Raw genomic sequence first — 22,500 nt, forward strand, 5'->3', positions numbered from 1 at the left:
TAGGGGTGTGGGTATATAAGTAGGGTCACTGTTAGTGTGGTGTTTGCACGGCCCTGAGGAAGGTCTCCCTGTGAGACCGAAACGTTGGCTTTCGTGTATCTGTTCATTCAATACAGATTATTTTGGATAATCATGACTGATGTGGTGATGATTCAAACAGACACACGGAATAACTGGATGCAATCTATAGTGATTGGATATACATACTTATCTTGTATCACTCTATCTATTTGGGATTACTGTTTAAATGAATGTACAACCATACTGGTTACTATAGCCTTTGGACGCAGGGTGTGTATACCTGGCAATCAACACTACATCTATTATAGTTAGGCGTTCATTAGCATTTATATGTACATTACAGGGCATCACTGTACTCCACAACTGTTTGAATCATCACCACATCAGTCATGATTTCCCCTTGCTAGAGATCCTGCATATCCATATTAAACAATAAGTGGAGATGTTTAGCTGGTACCTATATACTAAGCATTAACCTTAGATTTTTCTCCTCTTATTAACTTAGGGTCCAATCACAGGTATATTAATACCTTACCCAAGGGATTATCTAAGAGGAGTTTAATTTAATTTGAGAAGGGTGAAACCGCAAGAGTTACAGTTACACCATCCTCGTATATACCTCCTTCTCTGGCACAGAGTTTCTGAGCTGGTACTGGCACTCCAGAGGCATTAGGAGCTTCATGGTTTTAAAGTTATTCATGTAGTAATTTAGTCTATTAAATCTTAATAAACTTGTATATGCTGTTTGTTTTGCGTACTCAAGGACCATGATCTAATACAACTCAGGTCTGTGGTGCGCCCTAGTGGGGATCTTTTTGTGTGCTCTTTACACACACATCCCTTTTGTCTATGTATTTATCCCTGGCAGCACGCGACCGCATTCATGTATCTAATATAAGGGTTTGAGTGAGGCATCACAATCCTTTAAGGTTATGTAAAAGACTGCCACAACAGATGCTGGTCCTCCAATAAAATATTTATTTAAATATTAAAGACTAAACAAAACTGGACAATTTCATAAACATCACCAGAGAATGGTTTCGATAGGTTGAACAATTGTGTGAAAAACGTGTCAAGCAGAAAGTTAAATATCTGATCATTAAATAGCTGCTTGCAAAACAGGTCATAATAGTTTTATGTAGTCCAGCATAAACATCATAGATATTTTACTGACTACATGTATTATGATAAAATGATGACACTGTTCTGTCTCCAGTTCAGTATTCTTCCTGTTTCCTGCTTCTGCCTGTAGCTTAGCAACCTACCTTCCCCCATCCCTGGGGCTTTGGTACTTTCCTTTCTCTCTGTCACTTGGTGCGATTCAGGCTGTATCCCTCTGGGACTGTCTTCAGTTCCTACCTTTCAGAGATGGCCTTTTTTTTGCCCCACTGCTCCCAGTGTTAGCATTTTTCTTACCTATTTCTTATTTTTATACATTCCCCTATGTTTTCCCTTCATTTATGTTCATGTTTCCACAATACAACATCAGGAATTCAAAGAAGACTCCATTTTGAATAGAAGAAGGAATTTAGTTAACTGCCTGTATCGACTTATTAAGCCACAGTAAGCCTGGGACAGAACAGACACAGAGGCTATACTGTATATTGCAGAAAACTCAACAATAACAGTACAACTGCTAAACTAGTGAAAATTACTTTTTTATTAACCAAATAAAAAAACAGTGAAATATGTGCTATGTAGAGAAATGCAGTGGTATGGATGTATTTTAGTTTGTAATCACATTAAACACTACTCTATAACCAAGGGGCTTTTATATTCTTCACACTAAAGTAACAAACAATAACTGTTTACAGGGTCGCCGACAGGGGGGCGGGAGAGCCGGGCCCGGTGGCTGCTTTTGGTCTTTCCATAAAGTTCCAGTTATAGGACTACACAGTCATTAATTTATCCTCTTGCATATATATTTTTATTACTGCTTCATAGTAAATTTCTTGATGTACCTCTCCAGTGCCATTTTAAAGTCCTCATGGTCTTGCAAAAACATGTTTTTACTTGGAACAAAATGCCATTGTGGTAGTGGGCTGGAAATTAACATTTTCAATCAAAGCAATTACTTGCAGTATTCCCCACTGATACAAGCCAGTAAAATGGTAAATGGAGACATAATACTTAATTAAATTGTTATTCAAAGAGCATATTATATTTCGTTTAAACGTGGTTTACATTTTAATAATGTAAACCATCCATTTATTTGAACTTTCACAAATCCATCACAAAAAATTGGTTTGTAAAACAAGCAATTAATTTTATATTGGTAAATACCTGTAACTTATAACGATCCCGTTCTCTTACATAAGACACAAACACTTAATACTGCATGGTGTAGTATTTCAAGGTTTGAAAGGTTACAAATTGTGATTACACAAAAAGTAAGATGTACACACAGCACCAAATAGAGACTGTAGAAAGTATAAATATAGTACTGTAGAAAGGTAACCATTTATGATCTAAAAAAGTAAACGTTTGATGAAAATGATTACTTACGTCATGATTTACACATTCAGTCTGGGTGGACTTATCTTGCTGGGAGACATTAGATGACTGTAAACCACAAGCTTTCTTCTGCAAAAAAAGTTTTGTGTAAAGTTATAAGAAGCAATGCATACTTTACAGCATAAAAAGGATCATGATGCATGATTTATTTACACTGTTAGAAACACTGTGCTCTTTTGTTCTGATTGTCGAAGTACATAAAGGATGGATATATCTGTATGCTTTGCATTTCTTTTCCCATATTGTTAAGCATTGCTGGCTCTTTACAGTATGTTCAGTGTACCTGTAATGGAGTTATGACAGCTAAAGGAGAATACTTCATTTGCATGACTAGTATTTTCTATGCCTGCACCAATGCACAGTTCTTAATATGGAGTGCTCTGTTTTTTATGTAACAAGTATTTTGAAAATTATTTGACAGTAGCAAGACAAACAAGAGAACAGTACTTCACCTAAAGCCTCAATGTATTGCTCGGGAAATTATGTTTGACAATGTAGTACTACTTCTAGTAGCTTATAAACAAAACATTTACAAGTGCATTTTATATAGGAGTACTGTATACTGTGTGCACTGTAACTAAGGGGAGCGTAAACTCTTTTCCCTGCGCACCCCTGCCGGCAGCTCCCCTCTCTCCGCGCCCTCCCCCTCTCTTACCTCGGCTCCGTTGTCGGCGTCATGACATCACGTTGCAATGACAACATGACGTCACGTGTCCTCCATGGCGACGCGTCTAAGAAGCCGCCGGAGCCAAGGTAAGTGAGGTTTACAGAGGCCTTCGCCGCTTCCCCGGCACTTAATTTAAGTGCCTTCGGGAAGTGCACGGGGCCTCTGTAAACCCTGCGCCCCCCGCAGTCAGTCTCCCAGTTTGTGCACCGCTGCTGTAACTAACAATAATAACATTCTCTAGGAGTAAATAAACAGACACATTGTCAAAGACAATATATAAGTGTATATCACAGAAGCTACATTTATTTACTGGTTGTTCATTTCCATGTCACTACCCAGGAGGCTTGTCTGCAGCTTAACCACTGTATGACGTGACAAAGAGGTTAATTAGAACAGAGGTATGCTTTTTTAGGGCATGGAATAACCATGCTCAAACGTCACAGAGGGTAAAATATTAAATGATTAGTGAAGTACCAAACAAGGATCCCCTTGTTCAGCACTAAGAAACACATTTGTGTGTATAATATAAACTTTTAATTTTATAATTTCAAAAAGATGAGTTTGGTAGTAAATAACAATAGTGAAAGACAAACAAAATACTATATGTTAAAAATGGAGAACGGCGTATAGGCGTATATGTGCCATTAGTTAAGATCGTTGGTGGTGTCAGTCTGTCTTTATAGATAGTGTAGTACAACCCACAGCTAATACTTAGCACAGAAAATATCTTTGGAGTTATAGTGGACAGAGCAAAGTCCAGCCACTACATATTCTGTTACTATTTGGTAACAGATTAGTGTAAAGTACTATGTACTGAAGCTACATGAGGCTAGAGATGCTGGAAAGTTGTCCCTATTAATGCACCTAGTAACCGAGAATAGTGAGCAGGTAATTGGTGTTAAAACCTCTCACCACCAAACAGATGTTATTTTACTGTTTAGTTGGGTAGTACTCAAGATAGCACTTCAGTGAAGAGCACAAAAGTGTCTACTATGGTAGATATATTGGCAATTTAGTTCAAGCACCAATAGTAATATTTGTTATTTACTGAGCCAAAATCGCAACAGTTGCATAGTAGAAATACTTTGTCAGAGTGCTCATGCTGCCGACGACTGCAGTCTCTGAAATGCTCTGACTTCCAAACTCCCACGCCTCTCCTATGAGCCAACGTTACGTAGGTAGAGACATCAGACATACCCGATGTACGTTTCACCACTATGGCTTCATCGGGGTCAAATTCCTGAGTGATCCAATGAGTGTTATAACACTCACTGGATCACTTAGGAATGTACCCCTTATGAAGCTAACGTGGTGAAACGTACATCGGTACGTCTGACGTCACTTCCTACGTGACGTCGGCTCATCGGAGAGGCGTGGGCGTTTGGTTATGTGATTGGAATGTCTGAAGGGCCATGCACTCTGGCCCTGCAGCCCCGTTGGCACTCAAAGGGTTAAAAGTTAATAAAATAATATGCTATACAGTGGCTCTGTCTGATAAAATGAGGATTCTGAAGGGAATCTTTAGTAATTTCTGCAACATTTGCTGTACAGTTTTTTACAGATGTTAAATCACATACAGGCATACCCCGGTTTAAGGACACTCACTTTAAGTACACTCGCGAGTAAGGACATATCGCCCAATAGGCAAACGGCAGCTCGCGCATGCGCCTGTCAGCACGTCCTGAACAGCAATACCGGCTCCCTACCTGTACCGAAGCTGTGCACAAGCGGGAGACTATTGAGTCTGTTATAAATGTGTTATTTACATCAGTTATACACGTATATGACGATTGCAGTACAGTAAAATGATCGATAAGTGGGGGAAAGGTAGTGCTTCACTTTAAGTATATTTTTGCTTTACATACATGCTCCGGTCCCATTGCGTATGTTAATGCGGGGTATGCCTGTAATTAATAAGTTCAATGCCAGTTTACAATATAATTTAAATTTGTATGGAATCATCCCTAATTAGACATTTCTTAATCCATAAATGAGTTATGTATCTGAATACAATATTATGGGAACAAACACATTATCTGATATTCATTATGTAGAATATACAGATGTAGCCGTCTAACCTTCCGCCTAACCTTCCCTGCAAATGTGGTAGAGAAATTGTTCAGCCGTGGCCCAACGATCCTGGAGCTACATGCATAGCATTAAGTTATATACATTTATCAGAACTTTTCATAAGAGCAGTAACATGGCTAAAAAATCTTTATGAATGTTGAAGACATTACTGTGAAACCTTCAATGAAATTTGATGTTTTTGACTTTAAATGAACATACAGTAGCATATTTATGTATATTTTCTAGTTAGACATTCAGCAGATGCAGATGTTTGCAGCATACAGACAATGCATAAAGGCAAAACCTTGTACATACAAATTTGAAAACAAAATAGTTTCATTCACACTCAAATAAGATTACAGTGCACAGTAAGTTAATGACATTAGCTCCAATTAATGTATGCACTTTGATATTTAATCTTTGATGAAGAATTTATTTATGAAGCATGTCAGAACTTTAGCTCGGCCTTGTCTGTAGTATGTATGAACGATATTTTCATAATAAATATGTATTGATTTTTTTTATTTTTCAAGAATACGGCCTGAATGGTGTGCACTGCAATATTTTTTCAACGTTTGTTAACAATAAGGACAACATCTATCTGAAATATCCTAGACATTACATCCCAGTTAAATAGCAGAATTCAGATTTTAATTCAAATTTAGTTCCCAGTAGCATCCCAATGAATTGTGTTTTTCTATTTTGAATGTGTCATTATGACTAATTAACTCCCAATTTTCGATAAGAATTTGAATAAATAGATTGGTAGATGTCAGCACTCGGGACCCCATTTCTGATGTATCCCCTCAAAACTGCAGACAGACCAAGGTACTTGCCCTCATTCAAACGGAGGATGTGTAAAAGCCTTGGACTGGTAGTGAAGATTTGAGTTGATAGCATGCCTGCAGCTTTACATGAGCTCAGCATGTCATGTATATTCTGCAGCTATAATCAGTCACATCATAGAAACTGTGCTGGGCATACTGTATACTGAAGAGAAACAATATGGGCATCCAGCTGCCTAAACTGGGCACTGATTTTGTACAGACATTATAATGTTAGCATGCTCCTGAATATAAACTCTGATCACCCAATATTTTATTGTCACTCATATTTTTATACTTTATTTCTTTTTCCAGTTTCATCAGAGTGGACGGTAAAAGCCAATTGTCTTGAAGATGTACACATTACAAGCAACATCTCAGGATTATACACTACTGTGTCTCAGGGGAGCGCAAACAATTTATGTTGTGCCCACACCCCTGCCCTCTTATCTGCTCTCAGACATCTCATACTTTGTGACGTGCCGGCGTCGCGTTATCAAGGCGACACATCATCGCCATCAGAAGATGCAGGAGGAGAAGCCGGATAGAAGGTAAGAGGCAGTCAATATAAATGTTGTGGGGAAGAGCACGTGGCCTCTAACGCCGCGGGGCTCGGTTCAGCGTTCCCCAGTTTGCGCACCCCTGCACTATGTAGTACTATATCATCATTTAGAGCTTTGCTGTCAAGCTTTCATGTCCCTGCACAGCTTGATGATAATATCAATTCGTAATATACACATGTTGCTACATTATGTTATTTTTAAGTGGAATTAAAATTAATCTGTAAAATCGTACTATAAGCAAACTTAATTTAGGGTAATGTTCGCAGAATGTGTGGAAGAAACATATGAGTGTAATCTAAGGAAGCAGACACAATAGCTGAAGTAGAGTAATGATGACTGCATGCATTATATACTGTAACCTGTTAACAAAAGTCATACTGAAAACTATTACAACTTTGAATTAAATATAAATGTCATAGCATTTGTTTGAGGAATTGATACCAAGTCAATTATGTCTAACCACTGGGCATTAACTATACATTCCCAAAATAAGATTGGTTGTGAAAACAATTAAATGTGAAAGGAAAGGAATGCTGACTGCCCAGTCATAATTAGTAATTCAATATGCGTTAAAATATTTATGTCAGTTTTTATTTGGTGCAATAAGTCAGCTTTTCATTTGTCTATGGTGATTTATGTTTCAATGTACATTATCGTTTTGTTTCATACAGAGTAAAGCTCTCATTTCCCACAAAATATAAAGTGATGTGCTTTGTTGCCCAGTCATTCTATTAACTTATAGGACACAAGCAATTTATGGTTATGAAGACTCCATTTTGCTCAATTTTAATGAACATTGGTGTACCCTCTGTTGCCATGTGTAGAGTTATCAGCATCTTTGCATTACTACCCTATGACAAAATATAATGAAGCTTAAACATATGTTAGCCATGAAAAGTTATATGCTCAAAACTGCATATTTGAATGGATATCAACATATACAGTACAAGTTAATTGTGGACACTTTGCAATCTATTCATGGACAATTTCTTGCTTTCTACAGATTAAACTTCAGATCCCTAGACAAAAGACTTCTGACGTTGGAGCATATTTTATCATCTTGCATTGTACTGTAGGTCGTTATTAAATAAGCTCAGAAGCTCATTAGCAGTCAATTTTCAGCTGATCGCACTCCAAACAGCCGCTTCAGTGCATATTGAATAAGAGCTCTAGCGTCTAATGCATGAGCACTATAATAATTACCCTAAACATTATAGTGCAGTATTTGGTACCCTATTGGAACTGTGAAACCTGGTTGTAAAACCAATCTAACTAAAAACTAATATAGGGAGGTGTGTAACCCAAGTTAAGTAGTGCACAGACACCTATCCAAAGTATAGAGAAAAACAGTAAAATTTGGTCTTTTTGTTGCACTTTTTAGTACCTTCCCATCTATTTAGAGTCTACTAAAGAAAACAATAAACATCAAACCGAAAAAATAAATAGAAGGTAGAAATCCATAGGAGGGAACAATGGAGCACAGCCAGGATCCAATCAGAAGTGACGTGGGAGCAACAATCAAAAATCAAGTTAAAAAGGATTTATTAGAATGGGTAGACACATGGTATAGAGCAGGTACAAAGACACCCCTCTAATGCGTTTTGCGCTGCAACAGCGCGTTGTCAAAGTAAGTAACGCATTAGAGGGGTGTCTTTGTACCTACTCTATACCATGTGTCTCTTTGACAAAGTCCCAAGCGGGACGAAACGCGTCAGAGTGGATCTGACTATGTGAATGTTTGTTCGGTTTTTTCATTAAATAAGGCGTTTTTCAAGAAGCTGCGTTTGGCTACATACTTTGTCTGCAGTGCACCGCTTTTTGCTGTTGGATTTCGTCTGGATTTGTTTAGCTGGCAGCCTGCTCATTCACAGGATCGGGGATGCATGACTCAGCGAGGGAACTCATTCAAGCTAATATGATGGTCCCAGCGTGACAGCAGGTACTCTGTGGGGGTAGTGGGCTGAGGGCTGTGTCAGGAGGTGGTCTTGTTGTTCTCAGGCAGGACGGTCGGCTATTCCCCTCTACACCCCATTAATCATCCCTCCCCCTACCTGCTTAATAGTCTGCTTCGCTCTTGGGATCAAGCTTTAACCCGTTCCCTACCTGTGTGCTTCAATCAGGTCAGAGACCTTTTATTCCCTGAGAAGGATATTCTTTACATCTACTAGCTCTTGAGCACTTGTTGTGGGATTTATTTCCTACGTTCTCATGCTGGTAGACTGCCTAATAGCAAGGGGCTCACCCAAAAAATTTAATTTGCTCTCCTCACTTGCCGACAAGGATATGAGATTTACATATTACCGGATGTGACACAGACTCAAATTGAAGGCCTCCAAACATCTGCTTGTTCACATTCACCTCTCGATACAGCACTCATCTGGTTTTTCAGCATCCAATTGGGTAGGTGGATTGAATTCCTGCATGTATATATACGTGCTTTATATACAGTTATTGTCAGAGTACATACTGTATATTAAAGTTGCGCAACTCTTTCAACTTGAATTATATCAGTCTCCACTTCTTCTCCATGTGCCTTCTCTTTTGACTAGCTATCAACCGTGAAGAGAAGATCGTCAACGTGCATTTCTCCGTATAGAGATGTAGTAAACACTAATGTTTTCGGCACTGGGGCAAGCCACGTGACTGAGACCACACAGGTACCAGAGGTGCCACACTACCTCCGGAGATGCGGCTTTAAGCTTTTTTAGTCACTGCTCCGAAGACAGTAAGTCTTGATTCATCGGTACCTGGGGTTCTTCTGAGCTATACTTTGAATCTGGCATGAGTCAATAACCAGCTGCTGGCAATGGTCGCTTTTAACATACTGTAATATTTGTTTTAAGGACTAATTTTGATATTGTTTTTACTGTTAGCATTATGTGTATTTTATTGAGTAATTGGGGGCATACCTTTATGATAAAAAATATTGTTTAAATCTCTCTTCATCTACTAAGTTAAATGTATTTCATAAATGCATTTTCCTATATTTATATATGCTAAATTATTGTTTTTCTTTAGTGGAATTAAAATTGATGGGAAGTGTGCCGCAATTACAGCAAGACCTAATTTTGTTACAAGACTCTGTATTGTAAAACCATTCTACTTCAATCAGATTCTGAAGGATCACAGTTATTATTACAGTACTTGTTAACTTCCTGTATTATTTTGTATACAAAAATAGAAATATTTTTCAGTTACTCCCCATTTACCTGTAAAAAGGGGATAGTTGTGTAAAAGAACAGCATTAATGATGCACATGGTTTAACAGTCAATTCAAGTTACTGTAACTCATCCAAAAAAGCTTCAACAGGCACTCTGTATTTCAGAACTTTTCAGCTACATTACATTCACACATTGACTACCTTGCAGTTGAGATACAGTAGCTGGGATTCATTGCAAGTCTCACCAGCAAAGATAACTAGAATCCTCTAGTGATAACAAATAGCACTATACATTGATTTAGAATAAGAGGAGATAGGGGAGGATATATTCACATGCCCAAACACTTTAATTCCCCTTGGAATCAATTAGTAGCCACAAATATACAGCTATGTTTAGTGTAGATTTTTGTTTGCTTTGAATTATTATTGGGATTCAGATACAGTACTTGGAATACAAGAACTGATCAGTGTAATAGATCATCATAAACTAGTATAATTTGCCAGCAAAAATAACAATTTTAATTTATAGCAAAATTGTATTAGTACTTCAAAGTTATAGACCACATTTGTCATTTATGTGCAGCAGCAAATGTCCGTAAAATGTAAACGGTGAATATCAATCTGACCTAAAATGAATTATTTCTTTACAACATATCTTCTGTTTAACAATATTTACAATGTAATTTCAGAGTTAAGTAAAATATTAATAAGGATAATTTAGCTTGTCACGGTCAGTCATAAAACAACAAGACATGAAAAAGGAGATATTCAGGATCAGAACAAGGCTCATGCCAAAATGGGGCACGATAGAGCAAGAATTTACCTGGAGTAGAATAACACTCAGAAAAGAACAAGACTCAAGAGTAGGAAGCTGCAGTCTATCTGAAAAACAGATCAGGAACCAACATACAGGAAAGTAAATAACAAATACCAAACTACAACAGGACAAAGGAGAAGAAGCTTATTCAGGCTTGATCGGAACAGAACAATAACAGATTGGAGCCAGGTGAAGCTAAATCCCCATATGGCTTGCCAATGCAACTTAAATATTATAACAGTATTTAATACTTGAATAAAAATCAGATGTATGCTTAAAAAAAAGCGTCATTACTATTTTTATATAAGAAAACAAAGGAAATAAATCCATCAAGCACAAAGTCCATTATAATATTAAATCTTAAAAGCCAGCAGGGAACTGCAATGCATTGCTGTTTAGAGCAAACATTGCAAATTAAGTAAGTAATAAAGGTAGCAAATACTGTAGGTAGAAATAAACTTTCAAAGAAAACAAATATTTAAAAGAAACCTAAAAGTAATGTTTTCAATCCATCATGGACTAGCTTTAAAGCATCAAAACACCCTGCACTACATCTTTTTTTGTTTTTTTTTCTTGTTCTAGGATTGAAGCAGGGGGTCTCCAGAGCTGAACTGTATTAATTTCAGCTCTTGGAATCCCCTGCTTCCTGAGGTACTTACCTCTGTGCCGGTATCTCTGCAGGCAGGGAACTTGTGTGCCTAACGATATGGCAGCTTACTGTAAATGTCCTGCGTCACTCAAGCCAATAGGAAGCCATTCATCCCTTGTGGCCCACGTGACGGGGGCATTTAAATAGCAGAGAAATACCAACACCCTCTATAGAGGTAAGTATCTCTAGAAGCACGGGGTCTCCAGAGCTGAAATTAACACAGTTCAGCTCCGGAAACACCCTGCTTCAATCCTAGAACTGAAAAGATGTAGTGCAAGCTGTTTTACTGCTTTTAATCTTGACTATAAAAATATAATTAAACAAATATATACATATGTGTATAGTAGACGGAAAATAACTTTTAAACTAAAACCACATCTGTGTCACCCCAAAGGCGGACGTCTGAAATGGTTCCCCAAGAGCTGTTCCCTCTGCACAGAACCAATGTGCTAAAGATTAACATCTACATTTGGTTACTGCTATGTGTTTCGTCAGCTCCACCCACTGGAATGTTAATGACGCAGGAGAACAAAGGACTCTCAAATCACAGCTGAATTAATTCTGAACCCCTTCAGCATACATCTGCGTCACCTGAAACTTGACAGACAGTCTTTGGCAACAGCCGAAAGGCGTCAGCCGATTGCTGATGTTTGATAATATTGCAGCTGCTCTTTTGCAATCTGAAACTCACCTATCCTCTCATTCCCTGTGCCAAATGATTCAATTTACCTTGCCTTATAGAAAGTAATCTCCTTGAGGCAGGGTCTCTTGTAACACAACACATTGCAGGCCTATCCTACCTCTTCTAACACAATTGTAATCTTGTCTATAAATGTTACATATGCCCATAATCATCTCTAAGTGTTCATGAAATGTCTGTAATTTGATTGTATAACCTCTGTTCATTTAATGTAACCATATAGTATTATAACTCTGGATTTTCCTATCTGACTCTAGTATGAGAAAATAATTGTATTTAATTTTATTTGTTCTGAGACTGACTATAAAGTATTGCGTTGTCCCCTTAAGTGCTTTTACTTAAAAAATAAATGGGGATGATGGTACAGGTAGGTCTCGGTTATAGGTCTGGCATGGGTGTCCTTCCTATGTTCCTTGTACCGAGATTCTCAGTGAGTAGTGTGTTAGAAAAAATTCTAAATAAATAAGTTTCAAGTGAAAAACTCAAAATTCTATACATGTTAACAATCGCGAAAACCCATGGCCTGTCTGTGACAGACGAGATTTGTAATCAATTATATTAATTATGCATTTACCATAATGCTATGGACAATTATCTGTTATACGTGTTGTTGAAAGAAAATAAAGTATTGGTTTAATTTGGTCAAGATGAAAATATGTAGAACATCAAAATTCTAAATAAGTACTTGACAGTGCACTTGAAGAAGAAACCTCTGTCTACTGGAATGTTGGTCCCCTAAAAGGTATCACAACCTACAACAAATGTGCGTCTCTCCAGGACCAATGCAGCTACTAGAACCTTAAACGCCAACCATAGAACATTCAAATAAATATGTCTGATAGTCCGGAAGTCTCAAAGGATTATTATTCATTACATCTGCTAATTTTAATTGTGCCATGTTTTGGCTGTGAAAGTGAGTGCTTCTATTAATTTATTTCAGTAAGAATAACTAAACAAAAAAGTGTCAAATAAAGTCGTTTCTGGAGATTTATAGAGATTTTAATTAACACTGGTTACTAGGGATTGGCAACTTTATCTGGTCACTAATTAAATCTTCTACATTTTATCATATTTTGTCCCAGATAATCCAAAAATATAGTGCACATTAGCAGAACAATTTCATATGGCAAATAAATTACTTTGAGTGGAATTACAAATCTGCTAATTGAAAAGGATATTATAAATCTGTTTATTAAAAAATACTGAAAGTTGAAGAAGGATTCAATATATATTGAGCTTAATACAAAGAGCAAGCTCCCTGGAAAGTTTCTGATTCAGGTCATGTTTTAAATCTCCCATCCCGAGTGCACTATTTCATTCAAACTAATATTTGCCAACATTTTAGAGGTGACCTTGGAGAATAATAATTACTTTTTCTTCCAATATTACCCTTTTTTTAATTCTTAAGTATTTTCTAAAACACCATTTTATTGACTTCTTTCTTTTTTAACCTGTAGAACCATAGACACAAAGTGGAATACGTATCAAGGAAAAAGTGGTGAAATCTGGGGACAAAGTTGCAAAATTGCAACCAATAGGACTTTTTCTTTAATTAATCTGGTGCAATTATTTTGCCCCGCTTTTGTCTTGATACACAGACCCCACAGAGTTAAGGAATTGAGCAATATTGAGATTAGCATCTCAGTAAGGGCATGGGAATAAGTCGAAAATGCTTCTATTTAATGCTTTGCTCACAGATTTTCAGGTTTCTATCAGATCCCGTCTCTCTGCAGCTATGCAAACCCTCTGGGATCTCAATTGCAGATCTAGGACTGTGAGATTTGCGATTCACATAATTCAAACCACTAGTTCAATGCAGAATTACCAAAGCTCATGCACTGTGGGTTGCTGGTTATGCTACTGGATTGCCCAAAAGATTCATGTGCATCTTGCAGGGAATTCATGTATTCTTATGCTTCCCTTTAGTCCCATCATGAAACAAGCCCTTAGGGAAACCTTATTTTCTTACCATTTTTAAGTTTATTTTCCCACATGCACCTAAAAAACTGTATGTTGCCCATATGCTATCCTTACTTCACCTGAATGACAAACAATACAATATTTCTCTCTGTGCCTATATTTAGTTTGAGCTGTGATAGACAGCCACATAGGGCACCCTTAATTAATTATATTTTGCTAATGTCTGCAGTGGGAGTATTTTCCTTTTTAACTTTTTATAAAAAGATATACTTTCAGGTGATTTTTGTTTCAGTTATGCAATATGCTTTGTTCAAATGTTTAAAATATGATTTATTCTATTTTCTAGAATAAAAAATAAGTAATACTAACCTCCGCTCTAAAACAACTGGCTAGACATTGTAGAATCCGCAATAAAAGGCAATCCAGGATGCACCTTAAATTATAATACTTATTAAAGATGGATGCACGATTTCTATTCTTAAAATCAGGACCTTTTTCAACATTAACCATGTTCATTTTATGTTTATTTGTTCTTTCCAAAAATTGACCTGATCTCCCTTTCATACATGAATGGACTATGGTGCCACCTGGCGCTGGAAAGTCTCTTATGGCATACACTGGCGACACACTTTATTCGAGCTCGGCTAGTCCCACGAATTCGGGTATACCCGGGTGTATTGAGGTTTATGACTGTTTTCTGCCCGAGTGCATTGAGGTATTTTCCGGCAGGGATTGAAGCATTTTATTCCCGCTGGCTGCAATACTGCACAGTACATATATATATACTGCATTACAATTCATGAATTTATGCTATCTGGTAGACACGCGAAGCATTGCAGCCTATTAAATCCTAATCATTATCATTTAACAGATCAGCCGCCCGTCAGCCAGGCATGAACCCAGGCTGGGAAGGCAAATGCAACGGGGCTTGTCAGAGGTGAGGAGCGGCGCATTCCAGGTATCTGCCAGGTACATACCGGGTATTTGCTCGAATAAAGTGTGTCGGTGCAGTAGCACTGCTTCAAAAATTTGGCCCTAAACAGAATGAGCTACACTCTTCTCAGTTTTATTAAAAAAATTGAGGTACTGTACCTTTAAACCGGGACTATTTATATGTGGACATTCTATGACTGAGGCACTACTTTTTTACCCCTGAGGAAGGAAGCGCAGTCTTCCGAAACGCGTAGGGTGGTCTATTCGTGCACTGCTGTCCTAATAGCATCTACCACACTCTCATTACCATCTCCACGGACTTATCTCAGCCATTGGCCTGTCCGCGGCTGCTACCCATGCTGCCCCTCGGAGCTGGGCATTGACGACATCGCCTGTCTGCTGCTGCCGGCTTTGATCCTGCGCTGCTGCTGCGCATGTGACGATGCCTGCTCCCGCGACACGCTGCCCTGCACATCTGCCCTGCGGAGGTCTGTGGTGTGGAAGGCAGGGAGGGTCTCCCCCGGAAGATCCTGCTTACTGTATGAGACGCTTTGGAGCTGATTTCTACCATCAAGAGAGGGGATACTCTCAGAATTATCCACCACCTTCTCCATTTTAGTGTCTGGTAAGCGGACAGTCCAGCTATTGCTGGAGTACACCTGTGACCCTTTTATAGTGTTATATTTGTATTGAACATATAGTTGTTATATTAAATGCCTTTTACTTAATTCAGTCATTTGTTTGTCTCAGCATTTGTTTGTCTAGTATTTGTTAGTGGTGTTGTATGTTTTTGTTAGTTACTGTATCACACTATGTTTGTTTTTATATTTATTACATGATTGATCGTCTTCATGAGGAGAGCCCAAGTGGATATCACCTTCCATCTGGTTGTATAATTCCTTTACTTTTTTAGTACACCTAGGGGCCAAGCACCATAGATATAATTTTTTCTTCTCTCCATATCTGACCTTGGGTGTCCTAGTTATATCCCAGGCTGCTGGCCATTTCCAGGAGATTCCAATTAGCGCTGCCTTTTTTTCATTGTTTAGTGCACTATTTATCAAGGTACTGTACAACATAATTAGTAAGAACACTTTTTACATCGATTTATTTGTGATGGGTGAAAAGATTACACATAGTTATACATTATGGTTGGGGACAGGTGGTGGTTGGGGACAGGAGGAGAACTGTGTGCTGCTGCTGGCACCTGTCAGTGCCAGGCAGGCAAGAAGGGCTAATACAGTATATAGCAGCAGATCATAAGTCTGTCCGACCCTAGGCTAGCTATCAGCAAGCCTAGTATAACACTAGCATATATAACAGGTGAAGTTAGCAAATAGTAAAATGTCCAATAGTAATAGTGGTTTTGAAAGTAGACACTCAGGGGCAAGAAGTGGTGGTCATAGTTTTGGTCGTGGTGATGATGAATCTAATCAGTGAATGATGCTGCTGCTGCGCCTACTACTGATAGCAAGAGTAAGCTAAAGGACAATGACACACAATCCTAATCTCACTGCAGAAGGTCCACCTACCTACCCCCCCCCCCCTCCCTGGGTAATAGACAATCATCGTCCAATTAAGAGATTGAAAATGGGAACAGGAAGTTCAATTCAGCCTAGGGACCGGCTACTAGGACTATAAATACTTCTGAATCTATAATTGCTAATGTGGAGAAGCATATTATTTTGAATTTTAATGAACTGTCAGTTCTAGGGAAAAGCCCTGCCCACCACCACTGATACCAGTGCCAGCTAATACTGCTGCCAAGCCCACTAAGTGATCTGCAAAAGGCACATCATCCGTCACATTCAAAAACAATCATGAATGCCAAACAAGCTCTTTCATTGATAGTACAAGACTCTGAAGAGTTGTTAAAACAGCAAGACAAAGAAAGAGAGTCAGAGGGACTTTATGACTGAGGAGCAGGAGGGTGGACATGATGCATATTCATTAATTCAAATATCACTTGTTATGAATGAGGAGGATTCTGATGAGGATGTTACTGAAGTTTTGGGAAAGACTAATTTAAGTGGCACTAGTGGTGGTGGCACTGGTGGAAGTGATAATGCTTCAGATGCAAGTGATGATAGAGTGATTATTGTTAAATATTGTGAAAATACATCAACAACATATAAAGGGAAATCTTTATATTCAATGTTTAATAAATATCTTCACTATATACATTGATGTTACCTTTCTCCTCATCATCACCCTCTTTTACAAAGACGTCATCATCACTAGTACTGTACCACTGAACAGTTGATATTGTGATGATGAGTCAGGGCCCACATCACCACCACATTCACAATGTCCAGAACCACAAGTTATGTCACCTGTTGGTCATATTTTCAATGCAAGAGCTATTGTGTGGCAATTTTTTTACAATTTCAAAGGATCAAACTGCACCTACATGTAACATGCCGAACAGTTGTGAAGAGGGGTAGACCAGTTACCCATCTTTGAATTAAGAGGTCACATGACCCGCTACTACCAGACAAAGTAGCAGAGTGCCTTAGATTGTCTTACCCTGACTAAGAAGGGTTGCAGTCAGACAACACAGTGTAATGTCACATTAAAACCCACAATATAGTGGTCATCGTCACCATCTATTAAACACTGCTATCTCCCTCTCAGGCCACAAGTGAAGTGACTTGTGGTTGTAGTGGTGGTAACAGAAGTCATGGCCCATCACTATGAGGAATGTTACATCATTATGGCATGGTTCCCATGAGTACAGAACAGCAGGCACCTCTAATTCTACTAATGCTAAGGACACTGTGGAGGTGTAAATTGGTTATAGTTCATTTCTTCATCCTCATGAATACTGGGCTGATCATGGTAGTGTGGAAAGGCTCACATATGAAGATGAATCAACATCTGATTCCTCAGAAATATACAGCGACTGAACCCAGTAGTCAAGAGGCCCAGGAGGAGCAGGTGGAGGACCAGGTTCATTACTAAGATTACAACACTACCCATGCAACTACACAGATCACCACATCTGGAGACACGTGAGGATACATAGGCTTACTGATGCTGCCTCTCCCAGAGGTCATAGTGGTTGTTCCGCATGCGTTGCCCAGGTGGCATCCACTTCTGCCCTTAAGTACTGCTGCCGCACAAAGGATGCAGTTTACCACTGCAGAGTCACTCACCAAGCCATGGCAGTGCAATTGGATGAATTCATACACCATAGAGGTGACTCTTCTAGGCAGACAACTGCACATCTGCGATTCCTGTGAGCTAGGGGAGAAGGCTGGAATACCACAAATGCCAACCTGGAGATGACTTGGAGAGGAATGTTCACGTTCTTCCACCTAATTGTCGCCAAGACACGCCTCACTGAGCTCATCAGAAGAGCCACCATCACCAATATCAACCTCTTAAACTGATACACACCCCAGCTGGGCTTACAGCAGTCATAACCTCCTCCCTGCTGGAAGAATTCCCTGCTACCCTATTCACTCCTCCTGTCTGCGATTCCACCTCATATCTACATGCTGACGCTTACCCTAAATCATAAAGAGCAGCAGTAAAGGTGCTCTGCATAGTAGACATGGAAGGGGACAGCTGAACCCACCTGTAGGGACACCAATCCTGAACACTTCATGACTGATCATGACAGACTTGAACTGGGCTGTCCTCTGGCAACCCTGGAACTGATCGGACCTTAATGCGCACGAAACCCATGCTGCGGAATTTCCTGCTCACACACCTGTTCAAAGAGGTGGGCTTCATCATAGGAAGCATCAATCTGTTAATACACAGACAATCATCTGAGCTCAATGACAGAGGAAATAGCTGCTGACAAAGGTGGCCCTGACAGAAACTCTCCAACAAACAAGAAATAGCCTCAAAAATACTCACTACTACCTGCTTCCTGTAACACAGAGCTAATTTCAAAGAGCTAGATTGAAGGAGGTACCTCCCCCAAGCTCAAATCAAACAACCTGTTTAACACAAGCTGAACAGTAGGAGTAGCAGGTTCCTTAGGCATACACACAACAGGTGGTGCAGCCACAGTACTATAGTTAGCCCTACAGCTGGTACTGGGAAAATCAACTGGTATATCTACTTAGGATGACCATATATGTCCTGGGAAAAACTGGAATAAATGCTGCGCATGCGCCAACAACTCCAACGGCGAGCACTGACCGTGCATGCGCAACTGATAAGTGCCAATCACGCATGCGTGATCAGTGTTTGCCAGACACTTAAGAGCATGCACGATCGGTTCTTGCCGATCACTTGTGTGCATGCACAATCGGATTTTGCCGGCAGAGTATGCGCATCTGGCAAGTGCAGATCACGCATGCGCACAAGCACCTGGCAAGCGCCAATCACGCATACGTGTCCAGCGCCAATAAAAACCAGGGCAGTGTCCAGAAAAGTCGAGACCCAGCACAAACGGCTAAAAAACGAGACTGTCCCGGCTCAACCGGGACGCCTTGTCACGCTACATCTACTGCTACCCTTGAGGCTCTGCCCGCACTGCTAACTGAGCCTGAAAAATTCATACAGGAGAGGCACCAACAAAGTTCCTGCTACCCCCTCCACTTTCCAAAATAAAATTAAACCTGTCTGCTGCTTATCCATGCACCAACCTAGTCACACACCCTCTCCCCTCACAAATCAAAAGTGTGAGAAAAAACAGGCAAGAAGTGGAAACACGCTGGTTAAGGGTTCTCTAAAGAATGGCTACCACCTATCCCTGCACAAGAAATGGGAGAACTAAAGTGTACCTATTTTCATTTGAGGGCTGTTGGAGGTTTTGGTAGATTTTCAGTACTGTAGGTTGTCATCTATTCATGCACTAACCAGAGAGTTATGCATAGATAGTATATACTGTACTGTACAGAGTGTTAAAAACCAAGCAGCTCGAGATGGCAACGCTCCAACCCTAAAGTCAAATTTCAGAATTACTTTTCTAATATGAGTATACAGTATTTAAAGCCAAATTCTCTAGTTAGTTTTTTGTGGTTTGAATTTTTTTTTTCAATAAAAATGGTTAAACTTTTTTAAAACATGCATATTTCTGAAAACAAATCAAAGTTAAAAAATAAAAAAATAAAAAAATCACAATTTGGAAAAATTGATCTTTATAAAAATCCAAAACCTAAACCATTGTAGTTCTGGCAACCCCCCAAAAAGTTGGAGCCACAACTTTTTTTTAACAAAAAATAAAATAAATTGTCCATACTTTTTCATCAACTTATGCATGCACTCAGAGCCGCGACAAAAAAACCCCACAATCTCAGTTGATAAAAGGATTAAACATTCAGTATTCAGTATTGTGAATGTCCCAGACAAATGTAAATACTGTAACATGAGATAGGGATACCGGTCCTACAATAAAAAAAAACAAAATCCATAAATTGTTCTGTGGGTTCATCAGTATCTCAGATCAGGATATTATTGGAATCATCTGTGAAACTTTTTTCACCCCAAAGAGTAACATGTCACTCATGCATTCCATTATATTGAAATTGAATGTAATGCATAACAGCCTGAAAAGATAAAAGCATTATCCACTAGATGTAAACATCAAAAATGCAATGTTCCAGTGTCTTTCATCTAAAAAGAAGCCCTGAAGACCGTACTTCTGGCTGGTAAAAATGTGCAAATAAATGACACATACTGTACGAATTTTGAAACCTACAATATAGTTTTCATTGCTAGGAAAAAGATGGTCTTACGTCCAAATAAGATTTTGAATTGGATCGGACTATTAATGCCTGGGCTGATTGTCATTTTTATTTTTTATTTTTTATATTTAAAATAGAAATTCACTGACTGGAAAGGGAACATCACATTTGCTGAAAAGAGACTGGAGCTTTAGGACTCCTAGATTACGACGCTTGTTAGACAAACAGCATATAGACTTACATTTAAAAATAAAATTCTGTTTACCTGCAAAAAAATCATATACTGTAGACCAGGGGTGGGCAACTCCAGTCCTCAAGGGCCACCGACAGGTCAGGTTTTCAGGATATACCTGCTTCAGCACAGGGGGCTCTTCGACTGCACCACCGGTGCTGATGCAGAGATATCATGAAAACCTGACCTGTTGGTGGTCCTTGAGGACTGGAGTCGCCCATCCCTACTGTAGACATTGAATTAATGTGAATGTGTCCAAATACCAAAACAATACATGTTTTTAATATAGCAGTTTGAAATTGCACAGCTCTGCCATTTGTATAAATTGATGTCAAACTTCGCATTGCTCTAAATACCAGTTACTGAAATCAGAAGCCTCTTAGTTTCAGTATAAAAAAGCAAAAACATGTTATACTATGCTTTCGATTGCAATATGTACCATTACATTTGCATGAGTACATTCCTCAGACATCCATTTATAGTGGTTAAAAATGTTAAATGTAACTATGGTTGTAGAAGAACTATGGCCGTGTAACATCAAAAGTGTCACATTTAAAGTGTGTGGCAGAGTTCATTTTGGAGTTGAAATTGGAGGTGCAGATTTGAGGAAGATCTGGACTCTGCACAACAACTTTGCAACTGTGAGAACTTAACTTTCAAAAAGCTGTGATTCTTTTTACTCTTTCTATCCTCCAGTACCTGAGAAGTCTCGCCTCCTGCATCTCACTATGCCCTCCCTATTGCTTTTTCTGTTTACTGTTTCTTCACTCCTTTGTGAATGTCTCTGTTCTCTCCAACTTCCCCACTCCCCACTGCACCATTATTTATGCACCTTTCTTTCATCAACTCCTTTACCCCTTAATAAAAAAAACACCCACACAAATCCTCTATTCAAACCCTCTATCTACTCCTTCCTGCTGCTGGGGATATCACCTAAGCCTAAACCCAGACATACACACCTGATCTCACCCACGCCTCCCTGCCATCTCTTCCCCTGTAAATTGTGTTAATCCTCTCCTTTTAATACTGACTAACCTTAAAACTCACCCCACAAATAAAGCATCCCGATAGCTTGCACTCATGGTTACTGTCCCACACTCAGTCACTCCTACCACCCATTGTGACCAAGCATTGCCATCTACAGCACTTATTCCCTCACCTGCTGTCTCTGTAAATTCCCCATCAATCCTCTTAGATTGTAAGCTCTTTGGGGCAGGGATTTCCTTTCATATTGTCTGATTTTGCTGCACTTATTGTATTATTATAATTCTCTGTACTGTGTTCTTTGTGAAGCGCTGAGTACACTTTTGGCGCTATATAAATAAAGACAAACAATACAATACATACAACTAAGTTCTACACAATCTCACTGTGTTCCTTAAATGTATGTTTAAATACTGCCTAACAATTATAGTTCTATGTTTCTATGTGTAGCGGCGCGCGCGGCGGGAGAAGCAGCCGAACTACCTTGTTGCCGCCGGAGCTCCACACTGTGCCAGGAGTGGGGGGGCTGCGACTTGTTGATCGCACATGCGCAGTACAAGCGAGTTGCGCATGCGCAGTGTAAGTTGCGTGGGCCATCTTAAAATGGCTCCGCAAGACACTACAGTGGGACTACATGTCCCAGAATCCTCAGGGGCAAATACAGGGAGGAGAATATTTTTGGCACGCAAAGACGGACGTGCACATGCAGTCAGATGAAGGGTGGCAAGAGCACAGGTAGTGTCCTGGGAGCAGTGCCCCTGGACTAGGATTAGGTTTGCCCCGTAAGGCTCCAGTTAGAC

General features: G+C 39.2%; 1 protein-coding gene across 3 annotated transcripts in view; it reads right to left on the bottom strand.

The window, feature by feature from the left end:
- Window positions 1-22,500, bottom strand: part of CCSER1 (coiled-coil serine rich protein 1) — an 874,804-nt gene that overhangs the window by 40,800 nt on the left and 811,504 nt on the right. For all 3 annotated transcript variants that reach the window (XM_075609982.1, XM_075609990.1, XM_075609996.1), the window contains exon 9: window positions 2,527-2,604. In XM_075609982.1, the coding sequence (XP_075466097.1) occupies window positions 2,527-2,604 (78 nt within the window). The remainder of the gene's footprint in view (window positions 1-2,526; window positions 2,605-22,500) is intronic.

The sequence above is a fragment of the Ascaphus truei genome, chromosome 1, assembly GCF_040206685.1.
Source record: "Ascaphus truei isolate aAscTru1 chromosome 1, aAscTru1.hap1, whole genome shotgun sequence".
Lineage (NCBI taxonomy): Eukaryota > Metazoa > Chordata > Amphibia > Anura > Ascaphidae > Ascaphus > Ascaphus truei.